Source organism: Ursus arctos, unplaced genomic scaffold (assembly GCF_023065955.2).
Source record: "Ursus arctos isolate Adak ecotype North America unplaced genomic scaffold, UrsArc2.0 scaffold_3, whole genome shotgun sequence".
Classification (NCBI taxonomy): Eukaryota; Metazoa; Chordata; class Mammalia; order Carnivora; family Ursidae; genus Ursus; species Ursus arctos.
In genome coordinates this window covers 91,026,046-91,049,990 of record NW_026622985.1, presented here as the reverse complement: position 1 = coordinate 91,049,990, position 23,945 = coordinate 91,026,046, and the positions used below count along the sequence as shown (strand labels likewise).

Here is a 23,945-nt window from a genome sequence, read left to right as displayed (position 1 = left end):
CACCCCCTTATCCTGTGCCCACTCTTCCTCCTGCAGCTCCACGGGGACCTGTCACATTTACCTCTTCCAACGCCAGCACGCCCCTGAGCTTCCCCATGCTGGTCACATAAGCGAGGTGGAGGCCAAGGAGAGAGAACAGCGTGTGGGTCTGCGGGGACACAGCAGCACGTCAGCGCGTGTCCACCCCAGACCTCCCCTGCCCTCCACAGCCCTGAGCAGTCGGGGGGCAGGGACTTGCCTTGTGCAGCGATGTCTGCTCCACCAGCTGGAAGGGAGATTGGTCAATGCAGCAGTGGTCAAAACAGACAGGCTGGCTCAGCTGCTCCTGCTCCCAGGTCTCAATCTGCCAGGCAGAGTAGGGCAGTCACTCAATATCACGGAGCCCCCTCCAACCTCACTCCTGCAGCTTGACCCCAAACAGCCCTCCTAGCCCCAGCCCAGACCCCCAAATAGCAATGACCTGTCACAGATCCTCCAGATCACTAGACCTCCTCACTCTTCCCAGCGGCTGGTCCCTCTCCTCCCTCACCAGGTCCCGCATCCACCTTCACCCTCAGGCGCTTAGAGCAAGGCTGTCTTCTTATCCTCCAGCCCTTCCACCCCCTGGTGCCCTGAGCACTTGTCACTTCCAACCCCTCTGTCCAGTCTTGTTTCACCACTCCTGTAATACCCACTGCTCGGGGAAATGAGGCGTGCCTTCCAGAAGCTGCCTTTGCTCTTCTGGATTCCCTTTATTGCCCTCGTTGCCCCCACCCTGCCTGCACACTGTTCTCCTGACGCTCCCGGGAGCACGATTTTTCCGTCCCCTATCGTACTTTGCTGGTCTCTCCTTTTCAGAAATGACATGGGTCATGCTCAGTCTCTTCTTGCCACTTGTCTTACCTCTGCCTACAGGGCAGAGTTGAGGACGTAACCCCTTAAGAGTGTTACGTGGGGTTGCCCCCCGCATGTTGTGCAGAATCAAGCACATTCGTCTCTTACGGATCACGGCAACTATCTGCTGATTTGAAGAGCTATACTGAATCACGCGGTACTTGGTTGGCTTGAGTAAAACCATTTTTGTTTTGTCCATGACAGAAGCATAAAGGCATGAAGGCCTTAACCTCCTCTTGATTTTAGAGATGCACGCTGAAATCCCCAAGGTTCCAAATAATCCAGGAGAGCTCTTTCATAACTGAATCTAAAATTTCCTGAAATCTCTTTCCAGTCAGCACCCTCCGAACACTGTACTACTTTATTTTCCTATTTGTTCAAATCTGCATGTCTCAAGCTTCAGAGACGGTCTCCGAAGGCCGCCTCCTAGTTCTGGTGCCCAGTGTGGAGTCCACAGCGGCGTGCTCTCCATCTGTCCCTTCCTGGCTGTTCTGGACCGCAATCCCACCTCCTCTAAACCTCGCCTGCCCTGGCTGAAGGTTCACACCGGGTTTGGCTGGCCCTCACAGCACAGGACGGATGACCACTCAGCAGGTGTGCTGTAGACATGATTTATTTGTAGGACCCTTGCCAACCCTGGTGTGGTGGGTCCTTCCTCCCGGACCTTTCTAGGACCATTTCCTGCCTTCCCCAGTGCACATGCACCAAGCACTTCCTCTGGGCCAAGCATTATTCAAGCTGCTTTACATGTCCTCACTCATTGGATCACCCCCAACAACAGAGCACAAAGTGCAGAAGTAGTCTGCCCAAGGTGACACAGAGCTGGAGCCAGGCTACCGACCGTGTTCCAGGAACCCCCAGCTTGCATCCCACGGGGCGGGGGATGTCTGCCTTGGGGTCTAACATGTCCCACTACTTGCAAAAGCTCAGCCCCGATACCAAACTGGAGCTCTAACTGTGTATGCTCCTAACAGAGGAGCAGAATGAAACAAGACTCTTCTGCGGGTGTCACCTGGATATTGCCAAAGGTGCCTCCTCGATCTCATCTGAAAACCAAGTTCAAAATATCCTGAATTTTTACTCCTCTGGGATCTTATCCACCTAGAACGTTCCAGTGGGTGACATGGGAGCTTAGATACCTAAAGTCTTCTTTGGGAAAGACATAAGCTAAAAATGGATGCTTTGTATTTATAAACCCTGGTCGCACTTTATTTCCAGTGGTGTTAAGTACCCTCACTGGTCAACTAGCTGGCTTTCCCTCTGGAGCACTTTTTTAAAGAGTACGATTATTGGGTTAGGACTGGAGCAAGGCCCTCTTCAACCATAGTTATGACCCATCTGATTCCTGCTTGGGGGCAGAAGCAAGAGCTGTTCTTTTTCCTATGTGCTCATCGATCTTTCCATTAAGCATTGATCAAAAGGGTATGTGTTTTGAGGGATGACAAGGGGAAAAGGGGAAGTCTTCCCTTCTCTCCTATGACTTCCCCCCCATTTAGTCCTAACAACCAATGAGATGTTTATTTAAAAATTAATATCCACTCTGATTCTTTGTTATCTACATACTTTTAAAGCTCTGTCTTTTCAGCCTCCACAGGGGGCCTGCATTCTTTTATCAAATGAAACGGCTGCTAATGGACTGTTGTTTCTCTGCAGCCCTGGGCTCTGTTCCCATCCGGACTGGATCAGGACCACTGCTGCCTCCTCCAAATCATTGCTCCACATCTGTCTGCTCCTCACAACCAAGCCCACTCAGGGCTGGATTTTCTCTCTCATGGACTCAATCACTATTTTTTTTAGGAAATAGGTGTTTGTCCCAATGAGACACCGCTGTCAGTATTTGCCCTCTGTTTTCGGTTCTTTCCAGTCTCGCTTCCTGGCATTTTCTAGCTGTCCACTGTCTCGGGGCCCTGAGCAATCCGGCACTGTACCCTCCAGCAGGCACCGACCGTCTTCGTTCCCATGCTGCTCTTCCACACTGGTCCGTGTAACTGCTGGCTGCCTGGTGCCATCCCATGGCAGCTGAAGCTCGTCCTTCCTGCACGGCCTCCGCCTGGTCCAGAACGTCCCTAATGTCTAATAAAAGATCTAAGGCTTATCTTAGCTTTGTGGTCCCATCCATGTGTGGAGGCTCTAAACCTTTCTTTTCTGATCCCTCTGAGACCACCACCACGTTTCCCCCACCTCTGAGTGAGGGGCCCACCCCTTTCTCCATAATCCTCACTCCCAACCTCTCAAAATGCTTTCTGGCCTAGACTCGCATCCTACTCTTACAAGAACACAGTGAAGCAGATGGGCGAGGTCTTCATTGGACAGAACGATCCACCCCAGATGGCTGTTTCTCTTACCTCTTCAGGTGACATGTTGTCCACTAAATCCGTTGACTCCTAGAGAAGAAAGCACAGGTCCAAGTTCTTTCCCTTTTCTCCCCACGGCAGCTGTGGTTCCACTGGTCATTAGCAACCCTCACAGGCCAGGGCCACAGACGCCTGCATTCCTGCTTGTCCCTCCTGCCCCAGGATGAAACTTCTTCGTGCTGGGACCTCCTCCTCCCTGACTTAAGGACCATGGGTTTCTCAGTCGTCAGTGGCATGGTCCTTTCCCTGTCTACCCTCCACAGCACATCTGCTCTCACCTGGGTTGTTTTCTTCTTCGTGGGGCGAGGTCTGCCCAGTAAGCAGCGCAGCAGGGACCGAAAGACAGAGGGTCTTTGACCTGAGAGGAGTGGCAAGCAGATGGAAATGGAAACAAAGTCATATCTGGCCTGGGAGGAAATGGCGGAGGGGTGGGTGGCTGGAGGGGCCCCTGACACTTTGCCGCACACCGCGTGTTCTTCCCAGATGCCGCATCTCCATAGATACCCCTGTTCTACCCTCCTAAATCAGCCCTTGCCTCTACCCCTTGGGGCAGTAATATGGAGACACAATGATTAGGACTCCCTTCCCGCCCACCCCTGCCCTCATCCCTCCTCATAGTAGCAGCCCTGAGGTGGAGGAGAGCCCAGAGAGAACCCACGAGGCATGAGTGAGGGTGCATGCTGGGACAATCTTCACCTGCAGGCTCCGGGGCTTCTGGCTGCTGTTTGTGGCTGGGCAGGGGCCCATTGGACTCTTCGGGGGACAATGGGGCAGTAGGAAAGGGGTGAGGAGGAGGGGGAGGAGGCAGCTGTAAGGAACAATAAAAATTCTCAGTCCTGGAAAAGAGGCTGCCTAGTGCTTTCCTGCCTTCATCAGCTGGTGTCCTGGGAATTCTAGCTACATCCATTTGCTCCCATACCTGTTCAGAACTCCTATATCCCTTTGAATTCTCATTGGTATCATCATCTGCAGCCTGATCTCCTTTAGCCCCCAGCCACCAGGTGCACTGGTCTCTTTGACTTCTTCAGTGACCAGCATCTCCTCTCCCTCTTCCTACTTTCCCTTTGCCCCAATCTATCCTGCTCCCCCAGCCCGTCCCTGCCTGGTCACCTCAGGCTTCCCAGAGACGTCGTCGTCTTCATCCTCATCCACAAAGGCAAAGGACTCCCTCCGGCCCTCGGGTGAGATGTCTTGGTGTCCCTTGCCAGCTGGCCGAAGCTTCCCGTCGAAGGGCAGCTCAGACAGCTTCCTGGCCATGTCCTGGGCTGCCCGCAGCCTCCGCTCAGGGCACAGGTGGTGCTGCAGGAGGGACTGCAGCTCTGAGCGCTCCACAGAGCCCAGCAGGATCATTGAATCTGGGGGAGAGCCAAGCTCAGCCTGGGCCGGTGCGATTCCCCTCCCTCCTCCGCCCAGCTCCACAGGATTGGGTCGGGGACAGAAGCTGAGCACCTCTGCTTCTTTTTCCAGCTTTTACCCTCTCTTCCTGAAAACTTATTTCAAACATCTTCCAGGATTGACCTCACTCAATCCCTTTTATTTCAGTCATTTAGCACTTAGAGACCCAAGTGATAGTATGCTAATTGGTGTTAATTTATACTTATTTTGATGCAGCCCTTCCTTATACGGGTTGTTTGTAAATAGGTGAACTTGGTATTAAAATAGCTAATCAACTCTGTCTCAAAAAAAAAAAAAAAACACAAAACCGAACAACTTCAAAAGCCATTTATATAGACTGTGATGTGAATATACTTTGAAAGAAGTCTACAAGGATATCTGATGTTTAATCACTTAAACATATAAATACACACACACACACACACACACACACACACACACACACACACACATATAAACAAAATGCCAACTTTTCCTGGGAAGGTCTTTCAAATATGGAAATTCTGCTACCATAATGAACATTTTTGTTGTTTTAAGCCCATAAAATTGCAGCAGTGTTATTAAGGTAAATCTTACCATCAGGTCTTCGTTGTTACTATGAAAACCCTTCACCTCCTTGGCTGTACCCCTGCTCCAATTAAAGCCACTGCTTTAGAGACCACTTACAAAGTATTTGGGATTTGGGAAAAATATTAAAATGAATCTAACTTGAACAATATGGACATTCTGATTAGCTGAAATCAGGGACTAACAAATTTACTGGCTCCAAATGGCCCTACATGATTCTTCTTAATTACATGAATTCAAACATCAGGCAAGTATTTATTTAATATCTAGTAAATACCTAGAAGGAGGCAGTCTGAAGGAGATAGAAGTTATAGCCTCTGCCCTCAAAGAATTCCTAATCTAGTGAAACATAGATATAAACTCCAATAAGAAATAATATAGGGATGCCTGGGTGGCTCAGTTGGTTAAGGCTCTGCCTTTGGCTCAGGTCATGATCCCAGGGTCCTGGGATTGAGCCCCGCATTGGGCTCCCTGCTCAGATGGGAGTCTGCTTCTCCCTCTGCCTGCCACTCCCCCTGCTTGTGCTCTCTCTGTGTGTCAAATAAATGAATAAAATCTTTTAAAAAATAATAATACAGGGGCGCCTCGGTGGCTCAGTCGTTAAGCATCTGCCTTTGGCTCAGGGTATGATTCCGGAATCCTGGGATCGAGCCCCACACCAGACTCCTTCGCTGGGAGCCTGCTTCTTCCTCTCCCACTTCCCCTGCTTGTGTTCCCTCTCTCGCTGGCTGTCTCTCTCTCTGTCAAATAAATAAAATCTTTAAAAAAATAATAATAATAATACAGAGCAGGATTAAGTGCCAAAAGTGGACAGAAAGGATGGTGAAGGAAGTGACATATGAAAGCACTGCTTTAAGACCATTCATTCAATAAATAAATAAACAAATAAGTAAGTAAATACAAATTTTAAAAAGGGGTGCCTGGGGGGTGCAGTTGGGTAAGTGTCCGACTCTTGGTTTCAGCCCGGGTTGTAATCTCACGATCGTGAGGTCGAGAGCCGTGTAAGGCTCCGGGCTCCGTGTGGAGTCTGCCTGGATTTCTCTCTCTCTCTCTCTCCCTCTACCCCTCCTTCCTGCTCTTTCTCTGTCTGCCTCTAAGAATAATATATAAATCTTTTAAAAAATTAAAAAGAAATAAAACCATTCACTCCTTCATACAGAACTGTTTCATCTGTTGGGCACTGAAGCACAGCTACCATTTAGCTCAGCAGCCGAGACAGCCACATAAGGGGCTCCAGGTTTACAGCTGAGCCTTACTATTCATGAACTCCCTGTTTGCGAATTTGCCTCCTGGCTAAAATACAAGTATTTGTAAACTGTAAATCAGCGCTCAAGATGCCTTCACCATCATTCACAGACCTGCGCAGAGCAGCAAACCACTACAGCCTCCCTGTGCACACGCTCCCAGCTGAGGTAAGAAAAGTGACATTCTGGGACACCTGGGTGGCTCAGTTGTTAAGCATCTGCCTTTAGCTCAGGGCCTGATCCCAGGGTCCTGGGATCGAGCCCCGCATCGGGCTCCTCTGCTGGGAGCCTGCTTCTTCCTCTCCCACTCCCCCTGCTTGTGTTCCCTCTCTCGCTGGCTGTCTCTCTCTCTGTCAAATAAATAAATAAAATCTTTAGAAAAAAAAAAAAGCGACATTCTGCTTCCTGTCTCAGCTCTCATATTATAAATAAGCATTCTTTTCATGGTCCATTTAATGCCACATCTTCACATCGTTGTTGATTTTGTGTTGGTGATTTTGCTGTTTAACATCCCCCCTCCACCCCCCGCCACCCCAAGCAGGAAGGCTGTGATGTGCCTTATGGAGAAAATACGCCGCTAGGTAAGCTTCGTTCAGGCATGAGTTGTAGCCCTGCTGGCCATAAATTCTAGTTAATGAATCAATAGTATATATTAAATGAGGTGTCTTTAAATTAGAGAGATACACATAAAATAAGTTTATGCATTCATTGGTTGAAGAAAACGTGACCAGAGGAACCTAACCCTGTATTTTCTCCAGGGCAACAGTTCCATATAGTATCCCTAATTCAGTGTTCATGGCTACTTTAGAGAACATAGCTGCAATGACTAATGAGCATCGGTTGTAGTTCTCTAATGGGATTTTTTTTTTAAGATTCCTTTATTTTAGAGAGAATGGGGGGAGGAGCAGAGGCAGAGAAAGAAACCCAAGCAGAGGCCCTGCTGAGCATGGAGCCCACTTCGGGCCTGATTTCATGATCCAGAGATTATGATCCACAAAGTACGACCCCAGCTGAAATCAAGAGTTGGATGCTCAACCGACTGAGCCACCCAGGTGCCCTCTCTAACTGGATTCTTAATTATCTTCTTGTGCTCATGTTCTGGCTGTATTTTTCCTTCTTAAAGATGATCGTGCTCCCTAAGGAACACAGGCTGGGTATCCTGTGGCAGACTGGGTGGTCCCTAAAGATAAGCCCACACTACAGCGCCGCCTCCACCTCTGCGGAGCCCTCGTTCAGGTCACTAGCTCAGGAGTCTGCTTCCTTTCTTCCCACTAACCTTTTGAATCAACCAGTGGTAAAGTCTTGACTGTGGTGGTCTGGAGCAGGTTTTGCAATTCCCCGTACGTGCAAGTAGCTGAAACAAACTTCACATCACGTACCATGATGTCCTCAACAAAGATGGTAAATTTGCTATGGGGGAGAAGGCATGGGGGGTTAGCCCCACCATATGTTGTTCCTTTGCTGTCCCTCCCATTCCTCCCGTGAGCTTTGCCATGCATTCCATCACTCATAATATTCATTCAGTACATGGGAACATAAAAATAAGTAAAAAGCAGTGTTTCCAGATGTTGATCCTAACCTCAGTCTTGACCGCAGAAGCTCCCACCCCCACCCAATCAAGTCTGAACTAATTCCAGCTGGTGCCCTAACCTGAGCTGGTTCCAACCAAGGTCAGGCAAGTAGGGTAGCTTCTTGACCTGGATGATGCTGTCATAGAGGGAGGGCTGCAGGCTCTGAGCCACCATGTTGGCCAAGATGACAGCCACCATCATGGGTAAGATGTGGGCAATCTGACCCGTTAATTCGAAGCAAATCACAGCTGTGGAGACTGTGTGGGATACTGCACCAGTCAGCGCTGCCGCCCCTGGAATGACACAGGAATGTACCGATGGGTTAGGGCTGCCATTCGTGGCATGGAGGGCATGTGGGGATGTGATGGGAGACATGATCCTCGTCAGTGCCAACACTCCTGACATAACCATCTGTCAAGAGTAGGGGCTAGAAAACTGTTAGCACATCATTTTGATCTCATTCTATGTCCTTCGGCAATTTACAAAATCATTGTGCGTACCCAAATCTTCATTTGTAAAATGAAGATAGTGATGTCCTATCTATTCCTTGCTTTTGAAAGTTTGGATCATTCTTTTTTTCTTCTTTTTTTTTTAAAGTAATCTCTACATCCAACATGGGGCTTGAACTCACAACCCTGAGATCAAGAATAGCATGTTTTCTGACTGAGCCATGCAGGCACCCCAAAAGTTCGGATCATTCTTAACCGAGCATTCTAAAACCCAGTGACAGCATTTTCCATCAGACCTCAGGTTTTGATGTCAACAATTTATGAGTGAAGAGAGTCAAAACCCAGGACTCATGCTGTGGACCTGGAGCAATGACACCTGTGTCAGACCCTGATTCTACAATTTCTCAACTGTTTAAGTAGAACTCGATTCTTCTGGAATCCCATACTCTCATCTCTAAGGTAAGAATGTCATTAAGTAAGTTGTAAGGCCCTTGTAGATCTAAAACGTTATGATTCTATTAACTCTTTGGAAACAGAATCTTATTTGTTTTTCATTATGTTTTCCCATCAATGAAAATAGTCACTAGAAGGTATACATGAAAAAAGAACAAGAAAAAGACAGAAAAGAGAGGGGTGCAACCTACAGAGCATGTGACTCTTAATCTCAGGGTTGTGAGTTCAGGCCCCAAGTTGGGTGTAGATCCTACTCAAAAAAAAGAAAATCACAAAAGAGAAAAACTGGAAGGAATAATTCTACAAGATGGTACACATGATATGCTTCAGAATGTGAACTGTCACAGGAGATTTGTATCCTGGGAAATGTCCATCAGGAGGATGGGGTGATATGTGAGAGACATGAAGATGGGGAATAAGAGCAGATGACTCTTATTGGTGAAAGAGGCTTTTGTAAATGTCTGTGATGGGGGAGTAAGATCACCATATGCACTGGAAAGCTGCCTAATGCTTCTGTATTTAAGGGAGGCATGGCCTTAGATGTTATGTGGTTTTGGTGAGGAAGAGGAGGAGGGCAGAGGCATAACAATTTTGAAGATTATACTGGCCACTGTGTTTGTTAGACAGGGTTTCAGTCGGATGGGATTGTGGATTTAATGAGAAAAAGATTATCACAGATTCTCAGAAAGTTAGGGCAGTAAGATATCTCAGAAGTCATTTTACAACAAAAACTCAGGGGCAGAAAGGTAGCTAGCTTGCTCCGCAGTCATCCAGGCGACACGTGGCAGGGATGAGTACAGAGCCTGTGTTTCTTAGTTCTTAGTCATGTACTCTGAAGTCCTGTCAGTCTTAGCACATCTTCAGGTCGGCAGTATCCAAGCCAGTCACCCACACTGGTGTTTCTGTGATTCTTTGGAAGGAAGGAAAAAATCCTTTCCAAACGTTCAGGCACAATCCTAGGTAGATGCTTTCATTCTTATTATCTTGTTTAATCCCAATAATCCCTTTTCTACATAAAGAAACTAAGGCTCAAAACATTCAATAAGAGCTAATGAGAGTCAGAACCAAGGGTTGATTATTTGAATAAAAGTTGAATCAGACAGCATAAAATTAAAACCGCATCGTGTAGTTTGTCTGGAATAAAGATATCATGGAGGGTTTGAGTGTGGCTATTAGGGGTTACCAGAGGGTGGAATGAGTCTCACCAATTACTGCATAGCCCCCGGGTAGGATCTTGTAGATGATGTCATCAAATAGGATACCATCAGGGAATAGCATGGCCATGATCTCTCCTACCAGCCTTCCAAATGCAGCTCCTAGAGGAAAGACAAAAGGAAGGAAGGTGTTGAAAGATCCAAGTTCCTTATCCTCTATATTTCAGAGCCAATCACTTCTTGGGTACTAAGACCAAATACAAGCTCCTGGCATTCCAGTCCTTTCCTTAATTTCCCAGTACCCTAGATTGCAGCTATCAGCAAGGTCCCAGGCTTCCCATCAGAACTTACCTAGCACAAACACAGGCATGAAGCCTCCGCAGGGTATGGGCATAGTGGTGGCCACGATGGACATCCAGAACTGGGGTAAAAAGAGGCATCAGGACACCCTCTCAACTCTGCCCAATACACACATACATACTCCACTCTCTCCTCACTTCCAACCCTCCCACTTGCCTCAAGAGTCACAGAAACTGTGGGATAGCTAATCCTTCCAGAAGCCATCTGGTCTGCACTCTTCCTCCAGATCCAAAAAACGTGGAGTACTCACTCAGGCTAAAAGACCACCAAAGACAGCACTATAAGAAAGTTCCTCCTGATGATTCATGCCCTGAGCCGAAGGCAGACGCTTAATGACCGCGTTACCCAGGTGCCCCCTGAGTCATTTTTTTTTATATCAAATCATATTAAGCAGAAGTTCAAAAGATCAGATCTATCCTAGCCATCCTGGAAGGGCACATTGAGAAAGCTAGCCAATGGAATAGAAAAGATCTCGAAGGCCAACTTTGTCAAGTAGTATTCCAACAGAAACCAAGACAATTTTAGCAAAAGCAACACACAAATTCTGTGGCAAAGAATGTGGAATGATTGAGAAATAGAGTGGAAAAGGGAGTACTGGTTGAACTTTTGAAATATCTGTAAAAGAAGTAAAAATATAAGACACAGCATGTAAATTTAGAAACAGGTTTACATATCACTTCCAAAATAAGTAAGCCAATCTTACAAAAGGATCTCAAACTCATGTGGTGAAAGATGGTAGCAGCTAAATCAGAACAAATTGCCAGGCTCGAAATATTTGTAATTGAAAATCTGTACCAAGTGCATTGTAAGCTAATGAGAAATACATTTCTTACTATTCTGAACCTTAGAAAGATTCCCTCGAGCCAGGGCTGATGTCAAGAGGCCATGACAAATGCTCTGAGAAGGCTTCATCCCAGAAGCTCCGAGATGAGGCAAAATGCATACTTCTTCATGTCAGAATATGACCATGCAAAACAGCTGAGAAGTGCAAAGTCAGATGTACAAGTGAAGAGAATATAGACTGAGAAAGCCTTGAGTATAGAGCAACCGTGTGTCTTGTTTTCTCTGCCTGCTTTCAGCCCTGGCGTGGTGCTCATCAATGCAGGTAGGATGTAGGTAGGTCACTGGGGAGGGAGGGAGGGAAGGAGGGAGGGAAGAAAGAAGAGAGCTTGGTCAAATAGTGTCCATACAACACAGAAAATGCTTCTCAGAGCTACTATTTGCTGAAACACCCAACAGAAATGCTCATTGGGGAATTTGTTGAAACTGCAGATGACTAGACACCACATCAGTCTATGTGGACATGGAGTTCTGGGCACTCGCACCTTATTTAACCTTTGCAAATGATTCTGACATATAACAATTGGAGACCCCTTGAATGATTTTGTAACTTCTCTTTGGAGTAAGCACATGAAAGCCATATGGGATTTTGTAGGCTGGGTTAATCTGAAAGCTCCAGTAATACAGATTATAGGTGGCTGGTAGGTATGATTTCAGAGGATGAATTTTGGATTATCCCTCAAGATATGTGTTAGAACAGATGAGGATCAGAGGGCACTGAAGTGATCAACTCCTAAGGACAAAGAATGACAGGAGCTTAGCAAACTTTTTGAGCTATTAGCACATGAAAGGAAAGATCCAGAAGCAATGTAAATAATGTAGAACACAAATAACTCTTGAGAATTTCAACACCCAGTTCTAGAGAACTGGGAAACTAGAGACCCATCATGACAGATTCCACTTTATTTAGACCCTTCACAGAAGGAGTGCTATGGAGAATTCTACAGAGCCTCAGGCTATGCTCATCAGTGATATTAGGTAATGACTTTAGACTTACTAAAAAGGGAAACTGAGAAGTTGTAATTTTATTCGTACCCATTGTAGCAGCTGCTGACTTACAACATGATGATATTGAGGAAGACGGAAGTTCCCTTCATCAACAGCTGACAGAACCTTATTGCCTGTATGGATACCGCCAGAAGCCCACACAGGCTAAATTGCAAAGCAGACTGTGGAAAAACAGTTCTAGACACTTTCATATTCTAATTTGTCTATGTAGCCTATTACCTACACTTAGGAATAAATAAAGGGATGGATGCATATGTGTCCAATAATAGAAAAGTGAAAATGCTGGAAGCAGTGATAATTGGACAATATGATGGATTTATAGCAACGCGTGGTGTTACGTTTATAAATATTATGGAATGGCATAGGCCTGATGCAAATTGTGGGGGTTGAAATATAGCCCGGGAAATATGTGAGTTTCTTCCCCTGTTATGCTTATGATGTAAACATTATCAAGGATGTGATTCAGTGAGAAATTAATAATAGTGACATACAGTTGAGTCCTGCTATATAATCCAAGTAGGTTTCTCAGAATACACTTTAATCCGTGAAGTCAAATGCAGATATATACTTGGGAATCTGGGGAGGTGAGGTGAGGTATAGGAGAAATGTTGAAAAATATACAGTATTTTGTTTCTACAAAACTTTGCAAGAGCTTGACATTTTAAAAGTATGTATGATCCCAAAGTTACCATATAGTTCAGCCTAGAGGAACATCAGGAAAACACAATCATTATCCTTGAACAACAAATTCTGGGATGCTATCAAAGCTTGGACTTGGCTACTTACAGGAAGCTGGGACTTATAAGTTAGAGAAGAGGAACTCTGTCTTGAAAGCCCAAAAGTCAATTCCCTAACAAGGCACCGAGAACTTATTTACAATAAAAATATCAAATCTTTTGAAGGAAGACATAAAAAAGACCTAATAAAGCAGGTGTACAAAATATGGAAGCTGTCGACCCACTGAACCCGCACAGAGTGGAATGGGAAAGAACATGCACAGATACAGCTTCCAGAAACCCGGAGCAAATCCTGAGAATATAAGTCACAGAGCTGGAACCTGGTGTGTCAAGCACCTGGTGTCTTTAATCACAGGATCCTTGACAAGTACATTAAAGGAGGAGCCAAAAACAAAGACATTTTTTTCAACCATAGCATGAGATTTGCAAAAGTTCAACAATCCAATATTATATATTTGGCACACGGGAGGTGTGTAATAATATTTATGGAATAAATGAACCCACAGCTATTATAATGTAAATATAACTTAGTGACTCATATCCTGGGAAAATATAGATTCACAAAATGTATTATGAATAAGTGAATAGCAAGGTATTCAAAAGCATGAAAGTTCAGTGCGGACAGCCTTTTGAATAAGAACCCTAATATACAGAGGAAAATGTTGGATCATTCAGGCAAGATATACCATTTGCAATCACTGAAAAAGAAACGAAAAAAAAGGGAAAGCAGCAATTGTAATAGATGTCACAACTGGGGGTGGAAATAAAAATGTCTTTACATAAAGCAGTGACTGAGAAGCCTATGAAGACATGGTCCTCGACTGACAGACATGGAAGAGGCTAGCTTTGGTCTCCTAACTGAAATAAGGAGAAAATGGCTTGAAAGTGACAAAATCCTTACAGCCTCACCACCAAAAGAGGGAATAATAACATGTATAAAAATGACTTATGGGGCGCCTGGGTGGCTCAGCCGGTTAAGTGTCTGACTCTTGATTTTGCCTCAGGTCATGATCTCAGGGTGGTGGGATCTAGCCCCAGGTCAGGCTCCATGCTCAGCAGGGAGTTTGCTTAAGATTCTCTCTCTCTCTCTCTGGGGCGCCTGGGTGGCACATCGGTTAAAGCGTCTGCCTTTGGCTCAGGGCGTGATCCTGGCGTTACGGGATCGAGCCCCACATCAGGCTCCTCCGCTATGAGCCTGTTTCTTCCTCTCCCACTCCCCCTGCTTGTGTTCCCTCTCTCTCTGGCTGTCTCTATCTCTGTCAAATAAATAAATAAAATCTTAAAAAAAAAAAAAAAAGATTCTCTCTCTCTCTCCCTTTGCCCCTCCCCAAGCTCACGAGCTCACACTCGCTCTCTCTCTAAATAAACAAAATCTTAAAAAATTATTTATAGTCACTGATAAAATTGAGTTAAATATTTTATCTCTTTGGCAATTCTAGGAAAGAGATTATCCAGTAGATGGGGAAAAAATGGATAAGCAAATCATCTAAAGATGGATAATCAGATACAGGAGAATGAAGTACCTAATTAATATGTGGGGGGATTTGGTTAATTTATGTCAGGTATTTACACAGTTATCTATATTGCTCAACCCTGTCTCGTCCTTGTTTACTAGGCTGCTGTGATGTCTTAATCATTTAGCAAGTGGAACTTAAGCAGGCTTATGGTAATTATGGCAACATCGCTAAGTTGACATGAAGGGAGCAATTAACCCAGATATCGGCTCACTTCTATAGGTGAGCAACGTACCTAGGCTGGTTTCATAGCTATTATCTTTTCAAGTTGGACAAAGCCCCGATAAAGTTGTACCCTCTCCTACCCTATCCACACCGTGGGTTCCAGGTTGAAAACAGAAATCTAAGAGGTCAGGAGTGCAAGGAGGGGTACCTTCATGATAAAGAAGAGGAAGATGATGATGACCACGTTGACCTGTGGGTGGATCCACACAGCCGACCGGCCCAGGCTTTCAGGGTCACCCACATGCTTTACCCAAGTGTTGTTGTCAAACAGGGTACTGATGGCTTCACGAGGCATCAACTGTGAGAGGAGGAAGCAAAAGGGGGCAGGTCTCCAAGGACATCCCGTACTAGCGCATTGTACAGAACTGCTCCCCCGGTCTCATTGTTTAAGGGGCTCTCTTGCTCTTCTCTCGGGGAGAGCTTCTACCCTTGGGCAAAAGTGCTCAGAAGCCTGAGGGATGTCTGTGCTGTGGCCCTGCCCTGGCTGAGTCCCAGTCATGTGCTCAGTGACCTGACCGCCCTCCCCCCCACCCCGACTCCCTGGAGCTGACCTCTCCAGCCATGAATTGACCCATTCCTGGCGGAAAGGTGAATGAGGCGATGATGAAGGTGACTATTCCGGGATACAGCAGGCGGCTGAAAAAGAAACAGATTGGAGCCCCCCCCGCCCCAAGTTAGCCTCAGTGGATGCCACACTGAGCTGGTGAGCTGGGCCTCAGTAGCCCACTGCAGCCTCAGCTCTTTAAACATGGAATGTTCTTGTTCTTGCCACCAAAAAGCAACCTTCAAGGGGCAGACCATGCCACTCGCTTCCTATGTGGAGTATCTGGGCTTCTATATTTCATCGCAAGCCACCTAAAGGCAAGGACGGTCTCTGACAAACATTAAAAGGGAGGGGCTCATGGAGAAAGCAGAATGGAAAAGGGTAGGACACAGAAGGGCAGTGACTCACTGCTTCGCCAGAAATTGGCTGAGGGCCTTGTTCTTTCGGACACCGAGCATGACTTGGCGATGCAGGTACACAAATACGGCTCCCAGGAAGCCACAGCAAATCCTGAGGGCGTAAGTTATAAAGCAATGGAACCCTCTTCCTGGACCTGCCCGCAGCGGGTAACAAACACCAGGCGTCCACCCTCCCTTTCTGCCCTGCTGCCCGCAGCAACTCACACTTATCCACGTCTGTCCCACTTTCTTCCAGCCGGGGCCCCTTCCAGCCCGAAGCTGCCCCCTCCCCTTGCTCACCAGTTCCCGAGCAGAGCAGCCGACCCCACTAACCCGATGATGGCGAAGGCTGGGAGCTCCTGCAGGTCAAAGGGGAAATCCATTCGGAAATTGGTTCTGAAGAGGGCAGTGATGGTGACTGTTGAATGGAAAGGCCAGGCATCATGGTGGGAGCGCCACAGAAACCCGGGGGGAAGCCAGAGTTATCAGCCGAGGGTCAGTGCCTTCCTTCCTCTAAGGCCGCTGGCTCCTCTTCCACTGAGTTTCCAGTTCATGCTTGAACACTGCCCTCCTAATGCCATGACCTAGATCTTTGCCCTAGATCCTTGGGCCTTGGGCCTACTTCCCAAATAATGCCATCCCTTCCTTTTCTAAACTGCCCCAAGGAGCTTCCCTTCGTGCCCCAGTTCCAGCCTCCACCCTGGCTGCCCTGTTACCCGCATCCTTGTTCCACACAGCCAGCACGCGGAAAACAAAGGCGCTGAACGTGGCCGCAAAGAATCCTCGCCAGTAGTTCCGCACGGCAAAGTAGGTAGAGGTGACCTCGATGCTGAACAGCACTCCTGCGGGGGCGTGGAGGTGGTCAGGTGCAGACAAAAGTGAGAGGCTCTCCTCCACACTCCCACCCTGCGGGCTTGAGGTGCTTTTGCTGAACCCGGAATCACGAGGGAAGCAGTGGTGGGAAGTAATGGTCTCCTGGAACCTCGTGCCCTAGACCATACACTTGCTCATGCTGGCAGTTGTTTGTAGGCCAGGCATGTGGGGCAACAAGATACAGAGAGGAGCGGAGGGGAGGTGGGGAAGGTGGGGCTGGGGGAGGCATGGTCCTTGACCAGCAAACCAGGAAGGTCAGGTGGTCCTGCCCTCTCTCCCCCTTAGAAAGTAGAGTTGGGTGGGATTCACAATTGTCAGAGATCCATAGTTACACAAGTCTGCAGAGAAGTTATGAGAGAGAACATTTCCAGAGTGGGTGCTCAGCAGAGTGGGCAAGCAGAGCTCAGGATTTATACGGACTCTCCTTCACATTCACTTCAATCTCTTCTCCCTACTTCCTCCTCCCCTGCACCATATACCTTCGGGCAACTTTATAAGGAACAAATACGCAAACTGAACACGAAAAGGCTTCATAAGAGCTGACAATACTCAATATTCCAAGAAAAGGAAGCAGAGGATTCACCCAGAGTTTTAAAAAATTAATATTAAAAACCTGACTTAAAAGAACCAAAACAAGGGGAAAAACCAAGAGGCTAGAAGTTGAAGAACAATTTTGCGTAAGAAAGGTCAGTGAGATAGAAAGCAAGCTAATCGAAAGCCCTAAATAGTACTGTTTCCGAGAGCAGGTGGTGGAGTGGAAAATGAGGAGGTAGGTACATAGACCAATAGCAAGCATGGGTAGGGACAGAGCAAGGAACGCGAAGGGGGGCATAAAAGCAAGATGTAAGAGATGGCAAAGAAAGGAACCTCTGAACGTATTAAGAATAAGGAGTGGACTTTGATTAGATGCAAAGTAAAAATTGACAAAATGACCTAGCTAAGCCTCATCTTGATCAAAGATGAGGAGAAACCAGGGAACTGAGGCATATCATCAGATGAATGGAGAAGAGGCTTGACCCCATGAGAGACCATCAACCAGATGAGGTTTGACTCCCCCTTTCTCCCCATGGCGGACGGTTGCTGGCCTAAGACCTGCTCCCGTCTTCCCCCTCAGGTAGCATCTCACACCCGAGCCATTTTTTCTCCCCGTTTGTATTCCAAGTCACATTTCTCGAATCCCTCAAGATGTCCCCCCTCTATTTCACAGGTAACAGTCACAGCAAGTTACTTGCACCAAAGGGGCGGCGGCCCAACGGTTACTCCCTTGTAGAGTAGCTGCAGCATTTGGCCGAGGGTCCCCTAGGGGTCAGCTCAAATGCCACCCTCTCCCAGAAGGCCTTCCCAGTGCCCCTCGCCACGTAGAAAGGGCCCCTCTCTCACCCTCCTGTCTCAGAGTTTGGGACTATTTGAGCACTTGCTCTTGCAGGCGTCATGATTTGTTTCCATCTCTGAGTTCTCCCTAGGCTCGAAAGTTCCATGGAACCCACCACCTGATACCATGCCTGGTACATCATCAGGGCTTAGTGTTTGTTTTGTGGATGAACAGGAGAGGAGAGGACGAGAGGGAAAGAGAACAAAAGAGAACAGAATGGGTGAAATTTCAGAAAATGAAGCGAGGGATGGGGGAATTGGGGGCAGAGAGAGCTGCCAGCCACCCCTTCTGCCTCTGCTCCTCAAATCACATCAGGTGAGACAGCTGCATCCTCAGGCTAAAAGGACCATTTGACACAGGGGGGAAGCAGGTGGAGCAAGTCTCTCTCTTTTTCTTGACCAGTAATAAAACCAAAGTCAGTTGTGATTTGTTGGGGTGTAAGCTATCCAGCTTATGAATATTTTACAATCATTTTTTGAAACCCTAGGCTAGATTTTCTTTCCTACGAGGTGGTTCTGGGATGCTTTCCCTAGCAGTCTGTCACTGTATCCTCAGGAATGAGAACTGATTTTAATATTAGTCTGAGCCAAAGAGAAAATGTGCTGCTAAAAGCAAACAAAGCCTTACAAACACAAACAGCTTTTGGAAGCTCTCTGGTCTCTGAGGTTCTGCAGTATGGCTCTCTTCTGCCACCCTGGATGTTCTCTGTTCCCTGCTTCCAGCTCCCTTGCCTCTGCCCAGGCCAGGGCCCTGTCCTTGGCGTCCTGCTCTTGCTACTCACAGACACACTTTCTCAAATCCATTTATGCCCATGGCTTCAGCTGCTGCCTCCATGCTACTGGGTTGCAAAGCAATGTTTTCAGCTCGGTTCCTGAACTTCAGCCTCACCAATCCAGCCGCCTATTTGGTATAACTTGGATATGCCACAGGAACATAAAACTCAACATATCTAAAGTAAAATCGGGGGCACCTGGGTGGCTCAGCTGGTTAAGCGTCCAACTCTTGACTCTTGGTTTCGCCTTGGGTCATGATCTCGTGGGTGGAGGGATCCGGCTCAGTACTCAGCAGGTAGTCTGCCTGCTGATTCTTTCCCTCTGCCCCTCCCCCACCTCTTTCTCCAAAATAAGTAAACAAATCTTTTTTTTAAAAAAAATAAAGTAAAATTGATCAACTCCTCCAGACCTGTTTCACGTCCTATATTCCTCATCTTGCTTACTAGTACTGCTGTCCATCCAATTTTCTTTGAAATAAACTTTAGGAGCTGGCCCAAATTGCTCTTTCTTGCTCATCCTTTATAACCTCGCATAAAATCAACGTCCAGATTCCGTCAATTTGACTTCCTATCGCCTTTACGTATCATCCTCTTCTCTCTCTCTCCTCTGCCTCCATCCAGTTCAATCTCTCATCATCTAGCATCAGGGCTATGACAATAGCCTTCTTGTTAATCTCGGATGAATCCTGCTAATCCACAGGCCAGTTCTATTCCACACACATCTGCCAAAGGGATTGGACAAATGTGCACAGTTTGTCATGTCACTTCCTTGTTCAGAATTCTTCCATGGCTCCCCTTCACCCTGGACAGCATTTCCCAAAGTCTACCTGTGAGATACTATGAGTCTCATGAGAAGTTCCTTGCAAAAAGAATTCCGTGGGAAATGCCAAATTTGAGCCACAATTTGCATAGTCATGATGCCTGCCAGCATATCCAACATTCTGATAACTTTTCCAGTTTAAAAAAAAACCTATCTGTTTAACATAGTATTTTCCAACTTAACTGACATTGGGACCCTTTTCACATGTTACATCGATTAACACTGTGGAGAACTATGTTCTGTAAAACACATTTGGACAAAGTCTAGCCTGGAGAACAGAATCTACATTCTTGTGCGTGGCCGCTGAGGACCTTCATGACACAGCCCCATTTCACATGCAGACTCATTCCAGTTCCCCTGCATCCTCCAGCAATTCCCTCATCTACTGTGATTCGAGCCTAGAGCACCCAGATCGTGACTACATGATGCCGTTTCTTCTGTCCAGAGTACCCTGTCCTCACTCTTCCTTGCGCTTTGCTCAAAATGCCCTGGAGACACTTCTCTGCGGGGGCTGTGAGGCTCAGTTTGTCTGCCCGGCCACCCTTTCAGCTGTGAGCACCTGAGATCCCGCACAGCACCCAGACGACAGATGAGGGAAGCAAAAGGATGTTTGTTGTTTTAGCAGAATGTTGAAGCAGATTTCTTTCATTAGTGTGAGGAATTAAGAGTTGGCCATATAGCGAATAAATTACCTTATTACTGATGTTTTTCTTTCAGGATTATTCTATGGTCATTAAAAAAAAGAGAAACAATCAAATAAAGCTACCTGCTAGGACCTTTATTACTTGTACTCAATATAAACATCCTGAAAATGGGATCTCAATTTTTTAGTCCCGAACCTTTTCTTGCATCAAGAGGCATGTTTTAACAGTAACTCTCTTATCTTTCCTATAGTCTACACTGGACCAAGAGAAACCTTCCTCATTCATCCTAGAAATTCCAGTTTTATGGAAAAAATAAAACAAAAAAACAGATTCTCTTCATTTTAAAAGAATCTGACTGATTAAAAACAAAAATTTAAAAAGTCTACCTGTCTAAAAATGTTTTTTAGATCTTCTGGATTTGTAAGGTGAAAAGAGTAAGTAAAGGTGAAAGTGGGTATAAATGTATGCGTGTAACGTCTGATGCGTACAGAAATTCAAATACACCCCTCACTCGTGGGAACTAGTGACTTCAAGGACAAGAGCTGAGGCCACAAGTGCAGACGGGATGCTAGCTGATATGATCTCCTTGAGCTGTGCATGCGGACGCCGCGGCAGGACAAGTGAGCAGGGCGCATTTCCATTCACTCTGAATGCTTAACCCTATGTCATTCCTGAGCCAAGCCACTGAACACTCCTCTGCGAAGGCACTGATGACATTTTCGTAATTGAAAAGATACCTCTAACAGGAGGTGTGTTTAAGAAGCATAGGCTTTTCCTGCAATTTTGTTTCCCCAGTTGTCAACGTGGTGTCCTTTTTATCACTGATGAATCCAATGAATGATCCATGTAATCCCTCTGTGTTAATCTCATTACAGCTCACACTGGGGTGTAAATAAAGAGGTACAACAGCTTTCTCTGTCTGGACAACATTTGTTAGTGTTCCAGGACAAAGGTAACAGTCTGAAAACCACCCTTGGCCTTCCACGTGCAGAAAGAGCTAACCTCAGGTTTAAGTTGCCATCAGGGAGCTACAGGGCTTTAACTCCCATTCAAAGCCCTTGTGAAAGCCGACCGTGAATCTAAGTAAGGCCCACCTACACCCCCGTGTCCTGATAGCAAGCCCAAATGGAAGTTTTCCCTTGGAGAACAAACTGCGGAGAGTCCCTGGTAGAAGATGTAGTAGTAAGTGGAGGTAAACATGTCCAACAATATCAACAGGCTTTATTCAAGACAAGTAGGGGAACAGAGAGGCTGCCTGGGTTTTCATTTCTGGCTCTCCCACTTGCTCGAGTCTCTTACCCTCTCCGTAATCATTTTTCTCCTCCCTCTCCTCTGCACCGTGGGTCTCATATGGCTTTTAGCAGGAGTGAATGTAGAAAGATGCTTAGAACATCACTTGCACATAGTAAATGCTCAGTAAAAGTTTGCTATTCTTGTCATACTTTCGTTTTAACTGGTAATATCGCACTTGGGGATGCTGACAAAACCTGGCTAGGGAGCAAGCCCGGGCAGCGGACTGATGTAGGAGGGGGTAAATCACTTGCCTCCAAGCGGCGTCCCAAAACAACAGCCGACTCCTACCGCGCAGCCCACCGTCAGCATGTCAGTGTAATAGTATGGCTGCTACTAGGGGAGAGACAGACAGACAGGCAGATGGGAGGGGCAGGGACGGGGAGCAGAGAGGAACAGAGAACAAGCAAGGGTGGGGAATAAGGCAGGAGGAGAGGCTTAAGTCACAGGGAATCAGAGTGGTCCCCTCTCCCCCAGTGATTCCCAGGCCAAGAGAAACTCAGTTAGTTTGGCAAACAGGAAGTGACCTCATAGCGCAAGGCCAAACATAGAAAATGAAATAAAAGATAAATATGTGGAAGGCAGGTCAGCTAATAAGTGATCATCAGAGAGAGGGGCTGGAGGTGGGGATGCCCCGTGCAAGAAGTGTCAGTAGCAAGAGAAACAGAAAAGACTTCAGACGCACAGTACCAATAAAGCCTGCATAAAACAGCCACCAGCTGCAAAGGTAAACATAGCCCTTTGGTAGAAAAGTATAGGCGCCTGAAAACCAGGGGCTGTGATCTGGGTCACTCCTTGAATGCTCACCCACCAGTCCCTTTGGTGAGCACCCTCTCCACCCCAAAGCTTAGGCAGTCATTCCAACCCCCTTCCAAGCCATGCTTGGGCAACAGGGGTAGGGAGGAAGTGGGACTTGCCTCCGATAGGGGCTGCAAAGCAGCATCCCACGCCCACCGCGCAGGCCGACACCAGGAGATCAAGCTGCCCAGACACGGTCTGCAACAGAGAAGCACGCAGGACTAGGAGGGTAGAGGGCTGGGGCAGGCAGCAGTGCTCACGAGGGATGGGGTGGGGGCTAGGAAGACAAAGGGACAGGGGTAGGCAGGAGGGCAGGAGAGGAACTGGCCAGGGTGCAGGCCCAGAGCAGGGGCGTGGATCAAGAAGGGAGGGGTGTCCTAGGACAGCAGTGGCAGTGTGTGGCTGGGATAAGTGGGTGGGATGTGTGTGGAGGATAAGGGAGCGTGGGTTAGCGCAGTGCCCCCCTTCAGCATCACGGCCAGCCCAGCGCAAAGGCAGCCCTCCCGATGCCCTGAACACACACAGCCCCTCCCTCGTTTTACTTTCTCAACCTTACCTCATAGACGCCACAGAATATCGACATAAACCTGCTGAGGACAGCGGCACAGATGCTGGCAATGTGGACAAAAGGGCCCTGGGAGAGAGAAGCAGGGGATGGATCAGGGGCCGGGGGTCCAGATGGGGGACTGTGTGGCATTCCATGGACAAGCTTTATGGCTCCAGGCACCGAGCTAGGTGCCCAAAATACAGCAGTGAGCAACACAGAGGGTGTGCCCTCGGGAACTGCATCCCCAAGGGGAAGGGAGGGGCTGGACCAGCATTTCAGGGATGCTCTGGGGGGAGAAGATGAGGGCAGGTGAGGGGAGGAGGAGGCAGGACAGACGAGGGTGCGATGGGGGACTAGAGAAGGTGCTCGGCTGTCAAGATTGAGTAGTGTCTCCACTGAAATGAGGTTGTGAGCCACGTGTGTGTCAGAAGGAAGAGGGGACAGCAAGGGCAGGAGCCCTGGGACTGGAACAGCTTGTGTGATTGAGGGATAGAAAGAGCTTGTCACCCAAACACAGTGAGCTAGGGGCAGCTTGGGAGGACCGGAGACCAGGCAGAAGAAGCCAGGTCAGCACAGGTCTCCTGGGCCCCAGTAAGAAGTTGGGATTTTAAGAAGACTGGGAAGCCATTAGAAGTTCTGAAGCAGATGTCAGCCAGTACTGATTGCATTTTGAAATCTGACTGCCGTGTGGATTCCCGATTGTAGCAGGACAAGAATGCACAGGAGCGGAACCTTGGAAAAAGCAGTGTCTTTCGGGGTCTCAGCTTCCGCATATTAAAACAAGGAAATTGGTCCAGAGTGTCTCCAAGGCAGTGGTCTTCAACTGGGGGAGATTCTCTACACCCCCCACCCCGGCGACATTTGCCAGTGTCTGGAGATATTCTGATTGCCAAAACCAGGGGGCACTACTGGCATCTAGGGAATAGAGGCCAGGGGTCCCACTAAACCTCCTACAATGCCCAGCCCCTCGGAACCAAGAATTATCCAGCCCAAAAGGTCTACAGTGCCCAGGCTGGAAGACTCTGCTCTAAGTTCCTACAAGCTCGGATGTGTCTGTCATTCTGCCTCAGAACTAGGACCTTTCTGAGTATTGATTTCCCCTCCCTAGTGCCTCTTGGCACTGGCTCTCCCCGTGCCAGGGCC

General features: G+C 47.4%; 1 protein-coding gene across 4 annotated transcripts in view; it reads right to left on the bottom strand.

Annotated features, from left to right (window-relative positions):
• Window positions 1–23,945, bottom strand: part of CLCN1 (chloride voltage-gated channel 1) — a 38,125-nt gene that overhangs the window by 8,829 nt on the left and 5,351 nt on the right. For all 4 annotated transcript variants that reach the window (XM_044388896.2, XM_044388894.3, XM_044388889.3 and 1 more), the window contains exons 6-22: window positions 22,812–22,889; window positions 21,712–21,790; window positions 16,403–16,528; window positions 16,020–16,104; window positions 15,697–15,798; window positions 15,296–15,380; window positions 14,893–15,042; window positions 10,412–10,481; window positions 10,112–10,222; window positions 8,084–8,297; window positions 7,710–7,843; window positions 4,338–4,582; window positions 3,924–4,035; window positions 3,506–3,585; window positions 3,219–3,257; window positions 239–343; window positions 62–148 (exon numbers count right to left, since the gene is read on the bottom strand). In XM_044388896.2, coding sequence (XP_044244831.2) covers window positions 62–148; window positions 239–343; window positions 3,219–3,257; window positions 3,506–3,585; window positions 3,924–4,035; window positions 4,338–4,582; window positions 7,710–7,843; window positions 8,084–8,297; window positions 10,112–10,222; window positions 10,412–10,481; window positions 14,893–15,042; window positions 15,296–15,380; window positions 15,697–15,798; window positions 16,020–16,104; window positions 16,403–16,528; window positions 21,712–21,790; window positions 22,812–22,889 — 1,902 coding nt within the window. The remainder of the gene's footprint in view (window positions 1–61; window positions 149–238; window positions 344–3,218; window positions 3,258–3,505; window positions 3,586–3,923; window positions 4,036–4,337; window positions 4,583–7,709; window positions 7,844–8,083; window positions 8,298–10,111; window positions 10,223–10,411; window positions 10,482–14,892; window positions 15,043–15,295; window positions 15,381–15,696; window positions 15,799–16,019; window positions 16,105–16,402; window positions 16,529–21,711; window positions 21,791–22,811; window positions 22,890–23,945) is intronic.